Source organism: Anomaloglossus baeobatrachus, chromosome 11 (assembly GCF_048569485.1).
Source record: "Anomaloglossus baeobatrachus isolate aAnoBae1 chromosome 11, aAnoBae1.hap1, whole genome shotgun sequence".
In the NCBI taxonomy this organism is placed as follows: domain Eukaryota; kingdom Metazoa; phylum Chordata; class Amphibia; order Anura; family Aromobatidae; genus Anomaloglossus; species Anomaloglossus baeobatrachus.
In genome coordinates, this window is record NC_134363.1 from 194,323,697 (window position 1) to 194,343,504 (window position 19,808).

The 19,808-nt window shown below is 53.4% G+C and overlaps 1 protein-coding gene across 2 annotated transcripts in view; it reads right to left on the reverse strand.

Moving 5' to 3' along the window:
• Positions 1–1,343: 1,343 nt before the first annotated feature.
• Positions 1,344–19,808, reverse strand: part of ZBTB44 (zinc finger and BTB domain containing 44) — a 33,707-nt gene continuing 15,242 nt past the window's right edge. The window contains exons 2-6 of one of the 2 annotated variants that reach the window (XM_075328179.1): positions 15,023–16,084; positions 12,565–12,649; positions 12,232–12,395; positions 11,589–11,889; positions 1,344–9,960 (exon numbers count right to left, since the gene is read on the reverse strand). In XM_075328179.1, the coding sequence (XP_075184294.1) occupies positions 9,669–9,960; positions 11,589–11,889; positions 12,232–12,395; positions 12,565–12,649; positions 15,023–16,022 (1,842 nt within the window). In that variant the 5' untranslated portion in view covers positions 16,023–16,084 and the 3' untranslated portion in view covers positions 1,344–9,668. The remainder of the gene's footprint in view (positions 9,961–11,588; positions 11,890–12,231; positions 12,396–12,564; positions 12,650–15,022; positions 16,085–19,808) is intronic. The other variant, XM_075328180.1, reaches the window with a different exon arrangement.

Consider the following 19,808-nt stretch of genomic DNA (forward strand, 5'->3'; position numbering starts at 1 on the left):
ACATGCCAGTTTCCTTACATCTGTTAACTAACCACGAGTTTCCTCTTGACTGTTGAACTGTAAACGTTACTTCCTCATAATCGTGGTTTGTTCAAGATTTGGTAACACGTACGCTTTTGGTAATGGTGAAATAGGGTCAACCAGAGGACACCTCTCTCTGATACTGAATTTTGGATAGATCAAATAATACCTGTGATCACTATCTTTTGATTATGATCCCTATCTAATCACACTCATTCTTCAGTCATATCACATTGGTATCACACCCTGTCCTCCTCTTTTCACCAGCCATCTCTATCCTCCTATCCTCTCTTCTCCCCAGCTTCCTGTTCTCTCTGCTGCCTCCCCTGTCCTCCTTTTACCAGCCACCTCTGTATCCTCCTATCCTGTCCCCTCTCCAGCCTCCCCTGTCCTGTCTCCCCTGTCCTCTCTCCAGCCTCCCCTGTCCTCTCTCTCCAGCCTCCCGTCCTCTCTCTTCTCCAGCCTCCCCTGTCCTCTCTCTTCTCCAGCTTCCCGTCCTCTCTCTCCTGTCCTCTCTCCAGCCTCCCCTGTCCTGTCTCTCCTGTCCTCTCTCCAGCCTCCCCTGTTCTCTCTTCCCTGTCCTCTTTTCACCAGCCACCTCTATATCCTCTTATCCTGTCCCCTCTCCAGCCTCCCCTGTCCTCTCTCCAGCCTGCCCTGTCCTCCTTTTACCAGCCACCTCTGTATCCTCCTATCCTGTCCCCTCTCCAGCCTCCCCTGTCCTGTCTCCCCTGTCCTCTCTCCAGCCTCCCCTGTCCTCTCTCTCCAGCCTCCCGTCCTCTCTCTTCTCCAGCCTCCCCTGTCCTCTCTCTTCTCCAGCTTCCCGTCCTCTCTCTCCTGTCCTCTCTCCAGCCTCCCCTGTCCTGTCTCTCCTGTCCTCTTCTCCAGCCTCCCCTGTTCTCTCTTCCCTGTCCTCTTTTCACCAGCCACCTCTATATCCTCTTATCCTGTCCCCTCTCCAGCCTCCCCTGTCCTCTCTCCAGCCTGCCCTGTCCTCCTTTTACCAGCCACCTCTGTATCCTCCTATCCTGTCCCCTCTCCAGCCTCCCCTGTCCTCTCTCCAGCCTGCCCTGTCCTCACTCCAGCCTCCCCTGTCCTCACTCCAGCCTCCCCTGTCCTCACTCCAGCCTCCCCGGTCCTCCCTCTCCTCTCTCCAGCCTCCCCTGTCCTCTCTCCAGCCTCCCCTGTCCTCTCATGTGTAGTTGTGAAGAGAGCATTGTGTGTACAGTGACCCTTCAGGACTGGGTTTCTCCTCCTGGCCCTGGTGGGCTTCACACTCATTACCAGACGTGGTGTAAAAAGAATCAGCCGCCACCAGCAGAAAACATTAATAATAATATACTTTAATGAAAAATCTTCCATCATAAGATTCTATCCAAAGACACAAAACTAAGTGATTTTGTATTTTCTCGTACTTTGACCTGTGCCGGCGCCGGGCAGAACTCCCATCCTTTGTGTTTTCATACCAGATTTTTTTATTTTTTTTATTTTTTAGATTAAACAACCAGGCAAAATGTAGCCGACACGTATTCCTCGTATATCCCATGTAGCTATACAGAGTATATACATTACACAAGTGGGGCGGAGCCAAACAATCCCATCACCCCCTGCAGAGAGATGAGAACGCCTCCTCCCCTCAGACTCCGCCCTCCAGACAGACTAGTAGTTCTGTGCTGAATGAGGAGTCATGGAGGCGGAGTCACCTTCATGGTTTTCTATTACTATGAATGATACAATGGGGAGGGAAATCTGACTTATCCTGCCGGCCCCTCTCTGGTGCTCCCCCAGTCAGTGCAACCGTAATGTCATGGCCTGAGGGGACGCATATAAAGCCCCTGAAACTGGGTGTAGATGATGGTACCCCCCCCCCCCCCATGATCTTATAGACACCTCGCGTCACCAGGGCGAGGCTTTTGCAATGAATGGGGGGGAAGCTGCTCCTTCCACTTTAGCAGTGGGTGTGGTCTTGATGTTTGGCTCCACCCACTCAGACATTTGGAAACATCAAAAGCGTACAGCTACGGGCTCGAAATTCAGATCAGAAAGGAAAAAGGACAAAAACAACCGTGACCTTCACACAGAGTACAAGAACTGTAGAAATAATTGTAACATTTCCAAAACGGCACTTGTTTTCCAAAAATGGGCACAAAAATAGATAATTGTTGCCACCAAGAACAATGGGGTACTATAAAAATGTTAAAAGCCGGATACAAGTATATAAAATGTGTCTCTTTAAACATCGTATATATTTCAAACAAAAAGAAAGCAATCCTCGCCGACAGGTTAATATACATGCAAGGAGTAAGATAGGTGGGGGAGGGGACGTGACCGGGCCTGCAAGGGAGCCCACCCCACCCCAGGACCGGGGGAGCGGACGCAGAACACTGTGCCAGGACTCAACATACAGCCCCCGGACTGGACCACAAAAAGTCAGGTGAAAGACAAAGTGGACGTGGCACCAGCTGCGTGGGACACACGTCCTCAGTAACCAGACGGGGACATCGCAAACTTCCACCCTTTGTGTCGCCAAAATAGAACAGGGGGCCCCCCAAACCGCGAGAAGTTAGAAGGGGCTGGATAATGTCCGGTCCGTCAGAATACTGAGCTAAACGGTTACAACAGGAGCCTGAATTACAGGGTCATCACAGGACATGGCGGTAGGGACGAAGCCAAACCTCCGGGTGAGGAGGATGACAGGCCTCGGGGCAGGGACAAAGCGAAACCTCCGGGTGGGGAGGATGCCAGGCCTCGGGGCAGGGACAAAGCCAAACCTCCGGGTGGGGGATGATGCCAGGCCTCGGGGCAGGGCCGAATTCGGGCCTCGGGGCGGGGATGAAGCCAGACCTACGGGTGGGAAGATGCCGGGCCTCGGGGCGGGGACGAAGCCAAACCTCTGGGTGGGGACGATGCCAGGGCTCGGGGTGGGGACGATGCCAAACCTCTGGGTGGGGACGATGCCAGGCCTCCAGGTGGGTAGGATGCCGGGTGGGTAGGATGCCGGGCCTCGGGGCGGGGACAAAGCTAAACCTCTGTGTGGAGACAATGACAGGTCTCAGGGTGGGGAGAATGCTGGGCCTCGGGGCGGGGACAAATCTAAACTGATCACGAAGCCAGACCTTCGGGTGGGGACGAAGCCAAACCTCCGGGTGGAGACGATGCTGGACATTGGGGTGGGGACAATGCTGGACCTGGTCACGGGGACAATGCCGGACCTCGGGGGTGGGGGGGCGACGATGCTAGACCTCGGGGAAGGGGTGGGGATGACGATCCCGGACCCCAGAATTAGCACAGCTCATCTCTGGGATTGATATAAAACGTTCAGATTATGGAGACGCGGCGTCTCACGGAGGGTATTGTGCAATTCTTCATATTGTGCTGTTAAGATTTTTCTGTTTTTTTTTCAGGAAGAAAAGGAATGAAGCCGCAATTGGAGACATCGTGCTGTCGCTTGACCTTCACGCCACGTCAAACTCTCCCCCAAACTACAAATCGTCATTCACATCATCCGTCCATTGTTTGAAGTCTGTGGTGTCATAAATGGCCCAAAAGTAGTTGAGGAGCTTTAGCTCTAGCGGTTTAGAGAATGCTGGGAGCTGCAGTGCGTGTAGTCACCCTACATGTGTGAGGTAGCGGTGGTGGAGCGCTGGCTAAAACGGGTGATGTCTAAGAATCGACCGGCTGTACAGTGACTGGTGTGAGCAGGAGCTGTAATCATAGTATCTTCTACAGAGCAGGAGAGTGCAACCAACGCTGCGCAAAAGATCGAGGCAGGGGAGTGAGAAAACGCTGCAGAGTGACCAGCTTCATGCACAGGATAGAGGTGCTCCTCAGCAGGGCGCTCCAAACACCTTGGAGAAGTGATCCCTGATCTTCTATGAATGAGGCTTGTGTGGATCCTTCTTTCTCCTGACCCCAGATCTTCTGTGTATGAGGCTTGTGTGCATCCTTCTGTCTCCTGACCCCAGATCTTCTGTGTATGAGGCTTGTGCGGATCCTTCTGTCTCTTGACCCCAGATCTTCTGTGTATGAGGCTTGTGTGGATCCTTCTGTCTCCTGATCTTCTGTGTATGAGGCTTGTGTGCATCCTTCTGTCTCCTGACCCCAGATCTTCTGTGTATGAGGCTTGTGCGGATCCTTCTGTCTCCTGACCCCAGATCTTCTGTGTATGCGGCTTGTGTGGATCCTTCTGTCTCCTGATCCCAGATCTATGAATGAGGCTGTAGACGCTGGCAGAAGTCAGTGATGGAGGTGGCCATACCCCTGCTGCAGGCATACCGTGAAACATTGACAAGTCAGTGGGATAGAGCCTTTGGAGAAAGGTATCCACACCTGTGTGGGCAAGCTGCGGGTGTACCGGCCTGGAAGCAGTGTGTGTGTAACCTGTGCTACCAGTTCAGTTTATTAGGAGCTAATAAACTGCTGGACCTCCAAATGGCTCGTGTTCCTGTGCTGCCTCACATCGCAGCAAAGCAAGTAACCCCCCATTATACATGTGTGAACTGTGTGCAACATTACAAAGTGCTTCTGTTAGTCAAAATGTAAAGTATTCAGCTCTACCAGCTCTCCATCGGGCTTTATGTTTCCATGCAAAGTGGAGTTGCTCGGCCTTGTTTCAAAGTCTATGGTTTTTGGCCACAATTCTCCTATGACTACTGGCCAGACTTCTCCAAACATTACACAGAAGTAGCTGGTCCCTGCCAGTTCTGAGCTGATGGCACTGCTGGACATCTTCCGTCCTCCAGGGGAAGCATACAGTGTGTCTTTCATCTGCTGCATAGTTTCCTTAGCCGACCAATGTGTCTGCGATCTTCAATATTGTCCAGTTCGTGTTGTTAATTTAAAAAAAAAAAACAAAACTTCAACAGCTCATTATGAAAGCAGGGTATGAAATCTGTGCCTGGGAGACTCCTGGCTGATGCAGCATAACGACCCTGTGTTACCGTGCTCAGTCCTGAAGTGACATGAAAGACGAACGAGGCGTCCTGGAGGTGATGACCCGGCCAAACAATGGCCTGATCTCACATCATCCGGTCTGCCAGGGATCAGGAGACAGAAGGATCCACACAAGCCGCATACACAGAAGATCTGGGATCAGGAGATAGAAGAATCCACACAAGCCTCATACACAGAAGATCCGGGGTCAGGAGATAGAAGGATCCACACAAGCCTCATACACAGAAGATCCGGGGTCAGGAGATAGAAGGATCCACACAAGCCTCATACACAGAAGATCCGGGGTCAGGAGACAGAAGAATCCACACAAGCCGCATACACAGAAGATCCGGGGTCAGGAGACAGAAGGATCCGCACAAGCCTCATACACAGAAGATCCGGGGTCAGGAGACAGAAGGATCCGCACAAGCCTCATACACAGAAGATCTGGGGTCAGTTCTCCAAGACGTTTGGAAAAATCTCTTGCTAAGCTCCTCCATAACCTGTGCACAAGAGATGAGAAGAAGTGAAGGAGGAGACGGGAGGTCGAGGTCACTGGATACTGCGGGGATTTATCTTTCACTTTTCTCCAAACAGATACAGTGGAGAAATAAAGTAATTATTCAGCCCCCAATTGCACAAGTTCTCCCCCTTATAAAGATGAGATTTGCCTGTAATTGACATCAGAGGTGACCACAACTATGAGAGACAAAATGAGAAAACAAATCCAGAAACTCACCGCGTCTGATTTGGAAGATTTGTTTTTGCAAATTCTGGTGGAAAATAAGTATTTGGTCAATAACAAAAAGTAATCTCAATATTTTGTTCTATATCCTTTGTTGGCAATGACAGAGGTGAAACGTTTTCTGTAAGTCTTTACAAGGTTGGCACACACTGTTGGTGATATGTTGGCCCATTCCTCCGGTTGGTACACACTGTTGGTGATATGTTGGCCCATTCCTCCGGTTGGTACACACTGTTGGTGGTATGTTGGCCCATTCCTCCGGTTGGTACACACTGTTGGTGGTATGTTGGCCCATTCCTCCGGTTGGTACACACTGTTGGTGATATGTTGGCCCATTCCTCCGGTTGGTACACACTGTTGGTGGTATGTTGGCCCATTCCTCCGGTTGGCGCACACTGTTGGTAGTATGTTGGCCCGATGATCCATGCAGATCTCCTCTAGGGCAGTGAGGTTTTGGGCTTGTCACTGGGCAACACGGACTTTAAACTCCCGCCAAAGGTCTTCTATGGGGTTGATATCTGGAGACTGGCTAGGCCACTCCAGGACCTTCATGTGCCTCTTGTGAAGCCACTCCTTCGTTGCCCTGGCGGTGTGCTTGGGATCATTATCATGCTGAAAGACCCAGCTACGTTTCCTTTTCAATGCCCTTGCTGATGGAAGGAGGGTTGCATTCAAAATCTCACAATACATGGCCCCATTCATTCTTTCATGTATACGGATCAGTTGTCCTGGTCCCTTTGCAGAGAAAGCCCCAAAGCATAATGTTGCCACCCCCATGCTTCACAGTAGGTATGGTGTTCTTTGAATGTAACTCAGCATTCTGTCTCCTCCAAACACGACGAGTTGTTTTCTACCAAACAGTTCTACTTTGGTTTCATCAGACCATATGACATTCTCCCAATACTCTTCTGGATAATCCAAATGCTCTCTAGTAAACCTCAGACGGGCCCGGACATGTACTGGCTTAAGCAGGGGGACACGTCTCACACTACAGGATCTGAGTCCCTGGCAGAATAGTTACTGATGGTAGCCTTTGTTACGGTGCTCCCAGCTCTATGCAGGCCATTCACTAGGTCCCCCCGTGTGGTTCTGGGATTTTTGCTCATCGTTCTTGTGATCATTTTGACCCCACAGGGTGAGATCTTGCGTGGAGCCTCAGATTGAGGGAGATTATCAGTGGTCTTGTATGTCTTCCATTTTATTATTATTGCTCCCACAGTTGATTTCATCATACCAAGCTGCTGGCCTATTGCAGATTCAGTCTTCCCAGGCTGCTGCAGGGCTACAGTTTTGTTTTTGGTGTCCTTCAACAGCTCTTTGGTCTTCACCACAGTGGAGTTTGGAGTGTGACTGTTTGTGGTTGTGGACAGATGTCTTTTATACTGATAAGGTCAAACAGAAGCCATTACTACAGGTAATGAGTGGAGGACCGAGGAGCCTCTTATAGAAGAAGTTACAGGTCTATGAGATCCAGAAATCTTGCATATTTTTAGATGAATAAATACTTATTTTCCACCATAATTTGCAAAAAAAATTCTCCAAATCAGACGTGGCGATTTTCTGGATTTGTTTTGTCTCTCATAGTTGTGGTCACCTCTGATGTCAATTACAGGCAAATCTCATCTTTATAAGGGGGGAACGTGCACTATTGGGGGCTGAATAATGACTTTTTCCCTACTGTAGCTTCTGACTCTGCAGCATTTAGTCCACACCTGCCTACGACCTCTGCACAGTGCGGTATATAAACACAGATATATAGTCCACTTCTGTGACTGGGCAGCTGTAGGGACATTCCTGGTATAAGGCTGCCGTGGACGCTCTACAGGAGCCGATCTGCAGTCTCTCGGCATTCACATTAGATGAAGTCTGCCGAGCCCACCCATCGTCTGAGGTGAGGGGGGCCTGCCGGCAAGTGGATGTCAGGGTCCAGGGATCGGGAAAATAGAATTTCATCTGCCAGAGGAGAGGGACCTCAAGGAGATAGGAGTCCGTCCGCCACTTTCTCCTCACTCCAAACAGCAGCCAAACCAAGCAGCCATGTGTCTGGGGGAGTCAGGGAGACGGCGACACCTGAAGGACTATCTGCCCGACTCCTCTCCTCTACGTGGTGGGCTTAAGCCTCTGCAGCACGCCATAACCACCACCACCAAACTGCGCAGCTATGGGGCGAGGGCTTCACTACAAGTACCAGCAGATCCATGCAAACAATGGACTCTCGGCAGACTCAAGAAGAACTTGTGCAACATTTTCCTTGGGCTTTTTTTAACGGCACATTTTTTTTTAGTAGTTTGACTTGTCAGCACCAATGAGACAAGACCCATGGTCCGTCCTGCACAGCCTTCGCCCTTGTAGTGTACTTATAGCTCGCACCCGCATCTTGTCTGCAGAAATCTAACAGCTGGGTATAAAAGCCACAGCTCCATCGAAACCGGGCGACACCCAGACATGACCCCGCCAATCTGCCCCAAACCGACCCAGGTGGTGCAACATCCGCAGAGCCACCGACATCCGACTGATAACAGTGCACAAAGGTCTCCGCCCTGCCAGAAAGAGCAGAAGTAGCGTGCACACTGCCCAGAGCCCCCCCGATGACTCCCTGCCCAGACCCCCCCGATGACTGCCGCCCTGCCCAGACATCGATTCATCCTGGCAAACAGAAGTCTCTGCACCTACATCAGCCATCCTGGTCCTTGCTAGGACGAAGGCACGGCCAACGTGATCTGAAGGACAGCTCTGATCCTGGGAATAATGAAAGATGTCTTATAGGTCAAGAGCTTTATTCACTGTGCCCCGTATACTGCGCGCCACAGACCCGCTCACTGGCCCAGCTGACCACCCATGCCCCAATCACTGACCGCCCACCTGACAACCCACGCCCCAATCACGCTGACCCGCTCACTGGCCCACCTGACCACCCACGCCCCGATCACGCTGTGCCCCATATACTGGGCGCCTCAGACAGCCACACATGCCCTAATGGTGCTCTGACGTTACGAGTCGGGTCCCTGCGCTGATTTGCTGTCGCCCCCCACGTGCCCCGGTCTCCGGTTATTACACACTGGTGTGTATCTGCTGGCGGCTCTTGCGGAGCAGAATGCCTCATCCTTCCATATGTGCTGCCGCCAGCCAATGACAGCACAGGCCGTGCCAGCGAACACCGCGGGCCTCGTAAACTCCACCCAGAGCAGAAGAGTCGGGATCTCAGCTCTGCTAAGGCTTAAAATCAAATAAAAGAAATAATAATAAAATCCTATAAAGTAGTAAAGTTACAAGTTCAGGGTATAATAAAAGGTTAGTAAATAAAGAGGAAGCCGGCGACCTCGTTATCTATAGCAACAGCAGCCGAACTATCAAAGATGCAGCCATCGGAGCGTTGCGTAGTGCCGGTGGTCTATACCTTGTGCTTGGCGACTGGAGCTGGACCGCAGGACGGGTCCGGTCAGGCGAAACGTCTTTACAGCTCTCCGGAGGGGACGATCTGTACAAGTCACATTGCTGGTGAACACATTTGGTCAGAGAAGTTCTAAAATGAACAGACGGGATAAGCTTCAGACGATGGAGACAATGTCTGTACCAGTGCAGCGACATCCCACCGGACAACACGGTCACTCCACACATCAAAGGCGCAAACACTCCAATCAGATCACAACGACACCAAAACTTCAAGCTTCCTATGAAGAGAACGTTCCGGAGAGACTTCCCGCTGAGGAGTCACTGCACCGCCGGCTCCATGGCGACGTGTGAGCGTCCGGCGAGACGCAGCAATTATCCAGCAGAGGCTCCTCCCATGAGAGGGCAAGCAGAGGTGTCCGGGGGTCTGCCCGCGGCCGGGGCAGCTGCCCGCCCTGGATTGTCAGCAGAAAACAAATGTAAGAGAAACTAGAACTGACCAAACACAGGCAAGTCTCAAAAAGAAGAAAAAAAAGGGTTAAAAATGGAGACGCATCTGAAGTCCGGGCGCAGGTATCGGCTACTCCACAGCAATGGAAGCCACCTCTGTTTTGGGGGCGTCATCTGGGCTGGTGTCCTCCAGGGGGGAGGCCTTTGCAGGCTGACTCAGTTCCTCCTCGTCGCCCTCCTTCTCTACAAGGCCGCTCAGGGAGCCCAGCGGGAATGTGCTCTCGCAGTTCTGGGTGGAGGACACCTGGGAGATGACCGGCATTTGGACAGAGGAGTTGCCTTCAAAGCTGTGTTCTACCAGCTCGTACTGCCCAAGAGCCTCTTCCTGCTCCTGACTCAGGTAATCCGGCACTAGGAAATCGCTGCGGAGAAGAAGAACACCACACTTACCACGAGCACCGACACCGCGCACAAGAAGCACGGCCCAGCGGGCGGAGGAACCGCGTGGGAGCAGGGGAAGGGTGGAGCGCAAGAGGGGGACAGGTGACGGGCGGAGCATGGAGGGGGAGGGCGGAGCACAGAGGGGGAGAAGAACACCACACTTACCACGAGCACCGACACCGCACACAAGAAGCACGGCCCAGCGGGCGGAGCCTCTTCACTAGAAAACCGCAAGGGAACAGGGGGAAGGCAGAGCATGGAGGTGGAGGGCGGAGCACAGAGGGGGAGAAGAACACCACACTTACCACGAGCACTGACACCGCACACAAGAAGCACAGCCCAGCGGGTGTAGCCTCATCACTAGAGAACCGCGGGGGAGCAGGGGGAGGGGGAGGGGGCAGAGGGAGGGCGGAGCCCGGAGGGGAGAAGAACACCACTTACCACGAGCACCGACACCGCACACAAGAAGCACGGCCCAGCAGGCGGAGCCTCATCATTAGAGAACCGCGGGGGAGCAGGGGGAGGGCGGAGCACAGAGAGGGAGGGAGGAGCAGGGGAGGGCGGAGCACAGAGGGGGAGAAGAACACCACACTTACCACGAGCACTGACACCGCATACAAGAAGCACGGCCCAGCGGGCGGAGCCTCATCATTAGAGAACCGCGGGGGAGCAGAGGAGGGCGGAGCAGGGGGAGGGCGGAGCCCGAGAGGGAAGGGGGAGGGCGGAGCCCGGGGGGAGGTGGACAGAGGGAGGGCAGAGTCCGAGGGGAGGGGGGCAGAGCCCAGGGGGAGAGGCAGAGGGAGGGTGGAGCCCAGGGGGAGGGGCAGAGGGAGGGCGGAGCCCAGGGGGAGGGGAGCAGACCCTAAGGAGCTGGAGAGGTCAAAGGGGGCAAGGACGTGGCGCGCCTGGGGAGGGTGAGTGAAGCAAAGTTGTTATTTCTTAAATCTGCAACCCAAAAACCCTAAACAAACAAAACATTACAAGGTGTCCGTCCGTCTGGCATCCATGATGTCCGTTCTGTCTGGATTTCTCAGTTTTCTGCTCCAATGATGGAGTGTGACATGAGAAATACAAGGGCAGATAGGAGAGAAGGGACAGGCGTACGGTTCAGGATCACAGGAAAGTGAGAAAACATGAAACAAGTAAAATGAGAAAAACAACTGCAGAGATCTGGCAACGCAGAGCCAGAGGCTGCACCACTGAGGCCAGCACTATCCTATGGCAGAGCTCTCAGTAGTGCAGCCTCAGGCTCTGGGCCCTCTTGTTACCTGTGGCCCCGGCAGGCTCGTATACGGCCGCCCTTCCAGTCTGTATGATTACATGGTGGACTGATCGCCTGTACGCTGCAGTTTGCTGCTGCGCGGTGACCAGTCCACCTGCTTTCGTGCAGACACTAGCCGCTTCTTGTCTGTGCTGTAATCACAGGTCAGTCTGGGGCCCCGGGCAATGTGGGCTTGGATCAGGAGGGTGCATTATGGCTCGGAGCTGTACTGCACCCTCCATGGCTCCCCGCGTGTCAGTCAGGGTGCCGGGGTCCGGTCTGCGCTCGGGCGGCTGCTGTGTGGAGGAACATTGGGTTACGTCGGCTGCGTCTGGTGGTGCGCCTCACCTGCTCTGGAAGTAGTTTGCTAGCTCTGACGCTTCGTGGTTCAGGCTCCTCAGGTGCACGATTAAATTTCCAGAGTTGGTAAACATGGCGCCGCATGTTTTGCACTCGTATATCCGAGGCTTGCGGATAATGTGCCGGGAAACCCGCATGTGGTGTTTATATTCCCCGAAGGAAGTGAATGTGGCACTACATATCTGGCACCGGAAACAGCGTTTACCTTCGTGTTTCAGCCGATGCATCTTTAAGGAGTAAGCCCGAGTGAATTTTTTCCCACAGCGATCACACTGAAATGGTTTAATTCCTGGGAAAAGAGAAGGGAGCGATCAAATATGTCATTAGTTTACACCCAAGACGTCTACTGCTCTCTGTTAGCTGCCATTCAAATGACAATGTCCTTCCAATACTTCCCATTCACAAGGTACAGGAGAGAGAACATGGCGCTGGTCATGCACTGCATGTGACGCAAAGGTGGAGTGGGCGGCGTCCCACCGCTAAGGCGGAGCGGGCGGCGTCCCACTGCTAAGGCGGAGCGGGCGGCGTCCCACCGCTAAGGCGGAGCGGGCGGCGTCCCACCGCTAAGGCGGAGCGGGCGCGGAATGAAGCCAGTGACGGGCACGCAGCAGCGCCATTTGTGCACACTAACCAGAATGTATAAGCATGTGCTGCTTCAGGTTCTGGATCCGGGTGAAGCGCACTCCACAGGTCGGGCACTGGAAGGGTCTGTCGGGGCCGTTGGGACTGGGCCGCTCGGTGCTGCTCGTGGATGGAGTCAGGTATAGCTGGTACGGGTACTGGACATTCTCCAATCTATGAAGAGGACAGGACACATGATGGCGGTTGCATTGGCACTGGTGTGCCGTCATATATGGGATGGGCTCGGGGCTATGTCTCACCTATGTGACCTTCCAGCCTCATTAATAAGGGGTCAATATAAAGAGGTCACAGTCATGAGGAGACGGGGGACGAGCAGACTTACCGGTCATCATCATCTGCATGGACATTACTGCTGGCCGTCCCTTGGAGCGTGGGTAGACCTTCCCCGACACCCTCATCAATGGAGCCTGAAGGACAGGGGGGCACAAAGCGAGGATCATCATCAGGGACCTCATACAGGGGGGTCTCCCCACCATCATGCGGGGCACAAATACACATGGGGGGGGGCCCTCACAATCACAGGGGGCACACACACACAGAAGATACCTAATCACTACGAAGGAAGGTAGACACAGTATTTATAGATATCAGTATCACCTCTGTCCTCCTCAGAGAACCATTGTCTGAGGCTGTCCTCAGGCGAGGTACAATTCTTGGTTGACACCTGCACTCTATACGTGTGTTTATATGTGATTTTAAATATGCCTGATGAGAAGAACAATACAACTGTTCTGTTTTAATATTTTTGAAACTTAATAAAATATTTTTTATGGTAGTAGACTTTATAGTGGTGTTCTTATGATATATAGGCCCCAGCATCTCCAATGTGATGTATATACAGCACTTCCAGCGTCTCCTGTGTGATGTATATACAGCACTTCCAGCGTCTCCTGTGTGATGTATATACAGCACTTCCAGCGTCTCCTGTGTGATGTATATACAGCACTTCCAGCGTCTCCTGTGTGATGTATATACAGCACTTCCAGCGTCTCCTGTGTGATGTATATACAGCACTTCCAGCGTCTCCTGTGTGATGTATATACAGCACTTCCAGCGTCTCCTGTGTGATGTATACACAGCACTTCCAGCGTCTCCTGTGTGATGTATACACAGCACTTCCAGCGTCTCCTGTGTGATGTATACACAGCACTTCCAGCGTCTCCTGTGTGATGTATATACAGCACTTCCAGCGACTCCTGTGTGATGTATACACAGCACTTCCAGCGTCTCCTTTGTGATGTATATACAGCACTTCCAGCGTCTCCTGTGTGATGTATACACAGCACTTCCAGCGTCTCCTGTGTGATGTATACACAGCACTTCCAGCGTCTCCTGTGTGATGTATATACAGCACTTCCAGTGTCTCCTATGTGATGTATATACAGCACTTCCAGCGTCTCCTATGTGATGTATACACAGCACTTCCAGCGTCTCCTTTGTGATGTATATACAGCACTTCCAGCGTCTCCTTTGTGATGTATACACAGCACTTCCAGCGTCTCCTTTGTGATGTATATACAGCACTTCCAGCGTCTCCTGTGTGATGTATACACAGCACTTCCAGCGTCTCCTGTGTGATGTATATACAGCACTTCCAGCGTCTCCTGTGTGATGTATATACAGCACTTCCAGCGTCTCCTGTGTGATGTATATACAGCACTTCCAGCGTCTCCTGTGTGATGTATACACAGCACTTCCAGCGTCTCCTGTGTGATGTATACACAGCACTTCCAGCGTCTCCTGTGTGATGTATACACAGCACTTCCAGCGTCTCCTGTGTGATGTATATACAGCACTTCCAGCGACTCCTGTGTGATGTATACACAGCACTTCCAGCGTCTCCTTTGTGATGTATATACAGCACTTCCAGCGTCTCCTGTGTGATGTATACACAGCACTTCCAGCGTCTCCTGTGTGATGTATACACAGCACTTCCAGCGTCTCCTGTGTGATGTATACACAGCACTTCCAGCGTCTCCTGTGTGAGGTATATACAGCACTTCCAGCGTCTCCTGTGTGATGTATATACAGCACTTCCAGTGTCTCCTATGTGATGTATATACATCACTTCCAGTGTCTCCTTTGTGATGTATATACACAGCACTTCCAGTGTCTCCTTTGTGATGTATATATACAGCACTTCCAGCATCTCCTTTGTGATGTATATACAGCACTTCCAGCGTCTCCTTTGTGATGTATATACAGCACTTCCAGCGTCTCCTTTGTGATGTATATACAGCACTTCCAGCGTCTCCTTTGTGATGTATATACACAGCACTTCCAGTGTCTCCTTTGTGATGTATATACACAGCACTTCCAGCGTCTCCTTTGTGATGTATATACAGCACTTCCAGCGTCTCCTTTGTGATGTACATACTTCACAAAACTTATTGTAAGATAAAGTTGACTGTGCGCCAGAACAAGACAAACCCAGAAAAGCAGTTGTGAGAATCAACATGATCAATATCACCGAGCATCACAGCCGCACCAAAGAGAAGCCGCTCCGGCCACCACAGTAGGGGTGAATTGTTTGACCAAATATACCATGTCATTTTCAAGTTGATAATTTTGTGCGGCCCCTGAAGGTTTGCAGAAATTTGCAAGATGGTCCCCGGCAGTAAAAAGGTTCCCCACCCCTGGATTAGACTGTGAGCTCTGGGGTCAGGGATGATGGCAGTAGTGATACAATGTGTGATAGATTGTGAGCTCCGGGGTCAGGGATAGTGCATGGTGGATGTGATCGGTAGAGATGAGTGGGAGCTCATGGGGGCAGACCTCACCTATGGAAGACGACTGTGGGCTGATCAGCAGATCCTCCTGCACCTGCTCGCTGCCCGGTACGGTTTGCTGGTCGCTCATAGAGCTCTGGGAGGCACTGACCGGCTGGGACACCTCCTCGTGCACCTCCTCATCACTGAGCCGCTCCACCTTCACCCGCACGTCGTCCTCCATCACCAGCGGGGAGCTGACCTTTGTACTTTCACAGGGCACATAATCTGTCACCCTCCTGGTAACTTCTGAAGGTCCGGGCAGTTCTAATGTTCTGGACTCGATCTGCTTCACCTTATCTGGCTGCATTCTCCGGTCAATGCCAAAAGGAAAAGTCCACGGAAAGGCGTGAGAAGAGTCCACAACGGGCTGAGCCCTGGCCTCGGTGTAGGAAGGTGTGGGGTTCAGCACTTGTGGGGAGCTGGTCTGTGTGCTGCACTTCAGGGGGCTCTCGGGGGACATGACGATGTAGCTCTTGCGTTTACGTCTGGACTCGCGACAGATGGGGATGGTCCTCTCCACCACACTGCACTCAGAGGACACCGGGGACAGGCTGCCGTCTCGGAAGTTGCTGCCGACGTTTTCCTGCCCGGTGTCCAGCACCTTCTCTTGCTGCGTGTTCCACAATATGCTGGACTTCATGAACTCGGAGCAGGTGCTGGCCACGCTGAACATCTGCATGTAGCTGGCGGCGGCCAGCACGTCTATGATGTTCTCCGTGTTGATGGATAAGGTGGCGGTGTAGGCGTACTCCAGCAGCGGGATGAACCCGGTCACAGTCACGTGGTGTAGGTCCAGGACACACTGCGCGTTCTCCTCTGCCTGACCCACCAATTTACTGCGGAAGAATTCACTGCACGCCGCCAGCACCACCTTATGGGCGCGAAAAATCTTGTCCTGCACCCGGATGGTGATGTCACAAAAATGGCCGTCATTGCGCAACATGTTCAACTTTCCCAGCATCTCCTGACTGTGCGCCGGCGAGCTGTGCGTGAACGTCTTCACCCCCATCCTCAGGTTTCTGGAGAGATGGTGCTTCCTCCTCTTCAGAAACAAGTGCAGTAACTCCGAATCTGCAAGACACAAACGAGATCTGAGAGTGCAGCTCTGGAGGATAATGCAGGACAAGTAATGTACGTACAGTGACTGCACCAGCAGAATAGTGAGTGCAGCTCTGGAGGATAATACAGGAGGTAACTCAGGATCAGTAATGTAATGTATGTACACTGACTGCACCAGCAGAATAGTGAGTGCAGCTCTGGAGGATAATACAGGAGGTAACTCAGGATCAGTAATGTATGTACACAGTGACTGCACCAGCAGAATAGTGAGTGCAGCTCTGGAGTATAATACAGGAGGTAACTCAGGATCAGTAATGTAATGTATGTACACAGTGACTGCACCAGCAGAATAGTGAGTGCAGCTCTGGAGTATAATACAGGAGGTAACTCAGGATCAGTAATGTATGTACACAGTGACTGCACCAGCAGAATAGTGAGTGCAGCTCTGAGGTATAATACAGGAGGTGACTCAGGATCAGTAATGTAATGTATGTACATAGTGACTGCACCAGCAGAATAGTGAGTGCAGCTCTGGAGTATAATATAGGAGGTGAATCAGGATCAGTAATGTAATGTATGTACACAGTGACTGCACCAGCAGAATAGTGAGTGCAGCTCTGGAGTATAATACAGGAGGTGAATCAGGATCAGTAATGTAATGTAAGTACACAGTGACTGCACCAGCAGAATAGTCAGTGCAGCTCTGGAGTATAATACAGGAGGTAACTCAGGATCAGTAATGTATGTACACAGTGACTGCACCAGCAGAATAGTGAGTGCAGCTCTGGAGTATAATACAGGAGGTAACTCAGGATCAGTAATGTATGTACACAGTGACTGCACCAGCAGAATAGTGAGTGCAGCTCTGGAGTATAATACAGGAGGTAACTCAGGATCAGTAATGTAATGTACACAGTGACTGCATCAGCAGAATAGTGAGTGCAGCTCTGGAGTATAATACAAGAGGTGACTCAGGATCAGTAATGTATGTACACAGTGACTCCACCAGCAGAATAGTGAGTGCAGCTCTGGAGTATAATACAGGAGGTAACTCAGGATTAGTAATGTATGTACACAGTGACTGCACCAGCAGAATAGTGAGTGCAGCTCTGGAGTATAATACAGGAGGTAACTCAGGATCAGTAATGTAATGTATGTACATAGTGACTGCACCAGCAGAATAGTGAGCGCAGCTCTGGAGTATAATACAGGAGGTAACTCAGGATCAGTAATGTATGTACACAGTGACTGCACCAGCAGAATAGTGAGTGCAGCTCTGGAGTATAATACAGGAGGTGAATCAGGATGTGTAAAGTGATATGTGTATAGGGTGATATTTGTGTCAGCGGTTTCCTTTGTCAGGCCTCTACTTGTGAATATGTGATATTACATGGGGGGCTTTGGCGGCTGTTGCCCTTTCAATGCTGTGAGTATTGGGATTTGAACGTGTGCCTGTGTGAGCTGGCTAGATTAAAATAGCCCAGCGCGGTGATTAGGTGCCGGGCGGGGGGGGTTATGTAACGGGCGCGGGGGGTTAGTGGCTGCAGCGCCATGCGGCCAGTGGCAGAGGTGAGTGTGCGCCTCGCTGTGGGAGAGGTCGGGGTCCCGCGGTTCTTCATGCCCCGCACACCATCAGTGAATGTCCGGTCTGGGGACCAGTATCCGTGTCCGGTTCCACCATGGCCGCCACTTACCACAGGTCGGCCACAATCACCATTTCCAGTTTACAATGTAACAAAGCAGCAGCTATGAGAATAAGCAGCCGGACCCCCCATCATGCACTGACCCCAGTGCCGGATACAGGCAGCCCCCTCCACAGCCGGGGGGACGTCTGGTGGCTGCAGCAGAGTGTAATGTCGGCTTTATGAGGGGTTTGATCTTTGTAGAGTGGGGGGGTGACGTCCCCTGCACCCGTCCCCCCTCATCCATATGTGGCACAAGTGCAGGCGCCGGCAGCCATCAGAGGGGACGGGCCCAGGAACTCACATTCCACTGCCCCAGGACAAATGGCGGCTGCTGCCGATGTGTGATCACCGCGAGAGCCAGGAAAATAAAACTATAGCATCGGGGGCCAGGAGATGCCCCCAGGAAGCTCAGGGGGCTCACACATGCCCGAAAACACTGGTTAAGAAGTTCTGGCACCTTCCAAGAAACGGCGCCTCAAGGTCTCATCCACATGATTGCTGGCAGGAGCTCGTTACATCCCATATACTGGGAGTGAGGACAGAAGCACGATATACCGAGAGGTGAGGAGGACGGGGCCGCACCGCAAGGTCTACCGAGGGGTGAGGAGGACGGGGCCGCACCGCAAGGTCTACCAAGGGGTGAGGAGGACGGGGCCGCACCGCAAGGTCTACCAAGGGGTGAGGAGGACGGGGCCGCACCTCAAGATCTACCGAGGGGTGAGGAGGACGGGGCCGCACCGCAAGGTCTACCGAGGGGTGAGGAGGACGGGGCCGCACCGCAAGGTCTACCAAGGGGTGAGGAGGACGGGGCCGCACCTCAAGATCTACCGAGGGGTGAGGAGGACGGGGCCGCACCGCAAGGTCTACCGAGGGGTGAGGAGGACGGGGCCGCACCGCAAGGTCTACCGAGGGGTGAGGAGGACGGGGCCGCACCGCAAGGTCTACCGAGGGGTGAGGAGGACGGGGCCGCACCGCAAGGTCTACCGAGGGGTGAGGAGGACGGGGCCGCACCGAAAGGTCTACCGAGGGGTGAGGAGGACGGGGCCGCACCGCAAGGTCTACCGAGGGGTGAGGAGGACGGGGCCGCACCGCAAGGTCTACCGAGGGGTGAGGAGGACGGGGCCGCACCGAAAGGTCTACCGAGGGGTGAGGAGGACGGGGCCGCACCGCAAGGTCTACCGAGGGGTGAGGAGGACGGGGCCGCACCGCAAGGTCTACCGAGGGGTGAGGAGGACGGGGCCGCACCGCAAGGTCTACCGAGGGGTGAGGAGGACGGGGCCGCACCGCAAGGTCTACCGAGGGGTGAGGAGGACGGGGCCGCACCGCAAGGTCTACCGAGGGGTGAGGAGGATGGGGGACGCACCGCAAGGTCTACCGAGGGGTGAGGAGGATGGGGGACGCACCGCAAGGTCTACCGAGGGGTGAGGAGGATGGGGGACGCACCGCAAGGTCTACCGAGGGGTGAGGAGGATGGGGACCGCACCGCAAGGTCTACCGAGGGGTGAGGAGGATGGGGGCCGCACCGCAAGGTCTACCGAGGGGTGAGGAGGACGGGGCCGCACCTCAAGATCTACCGAGGGGTGAGGAGGACGGGGCCGCACCACAAGGTCTACCGAGGGGTGAGGAGGACGGGGCCGCACCACAAGATCTACCGAGGGGTGAGGAGGACGGGGCCGCACCGCAAGGTCTACCGAGGGGTGAGGAGGATAAGGACCGCACCTCGATCTACCGAGGGGTGAGGAGGATGGGGGACGCACCGCAAGGTCTAGCGAAGGGTGAAGAGGATGGGGGACGCACCGCAAGGTCTACCGAGGGGTGAGGAGGATGGGGACCGCACCGCAAGGTCTAGCGAAGGGTGAAGAGGATGGGGGACGCACCGCAAGGTCTACCGAGGGGTGAGGAGGATGGGGACCGCACCGCAAGGTCTACCGAGGGGTGAGGAGGACGGGGCCGCACCGCAAGGTCTACCGAGGGGTGAGGAGGACGGGGCCACACCGCAAGGTCTACCGAGGGGTGAGGAGGACGGGGCCGCACCGCAAGGTCTACCGAGG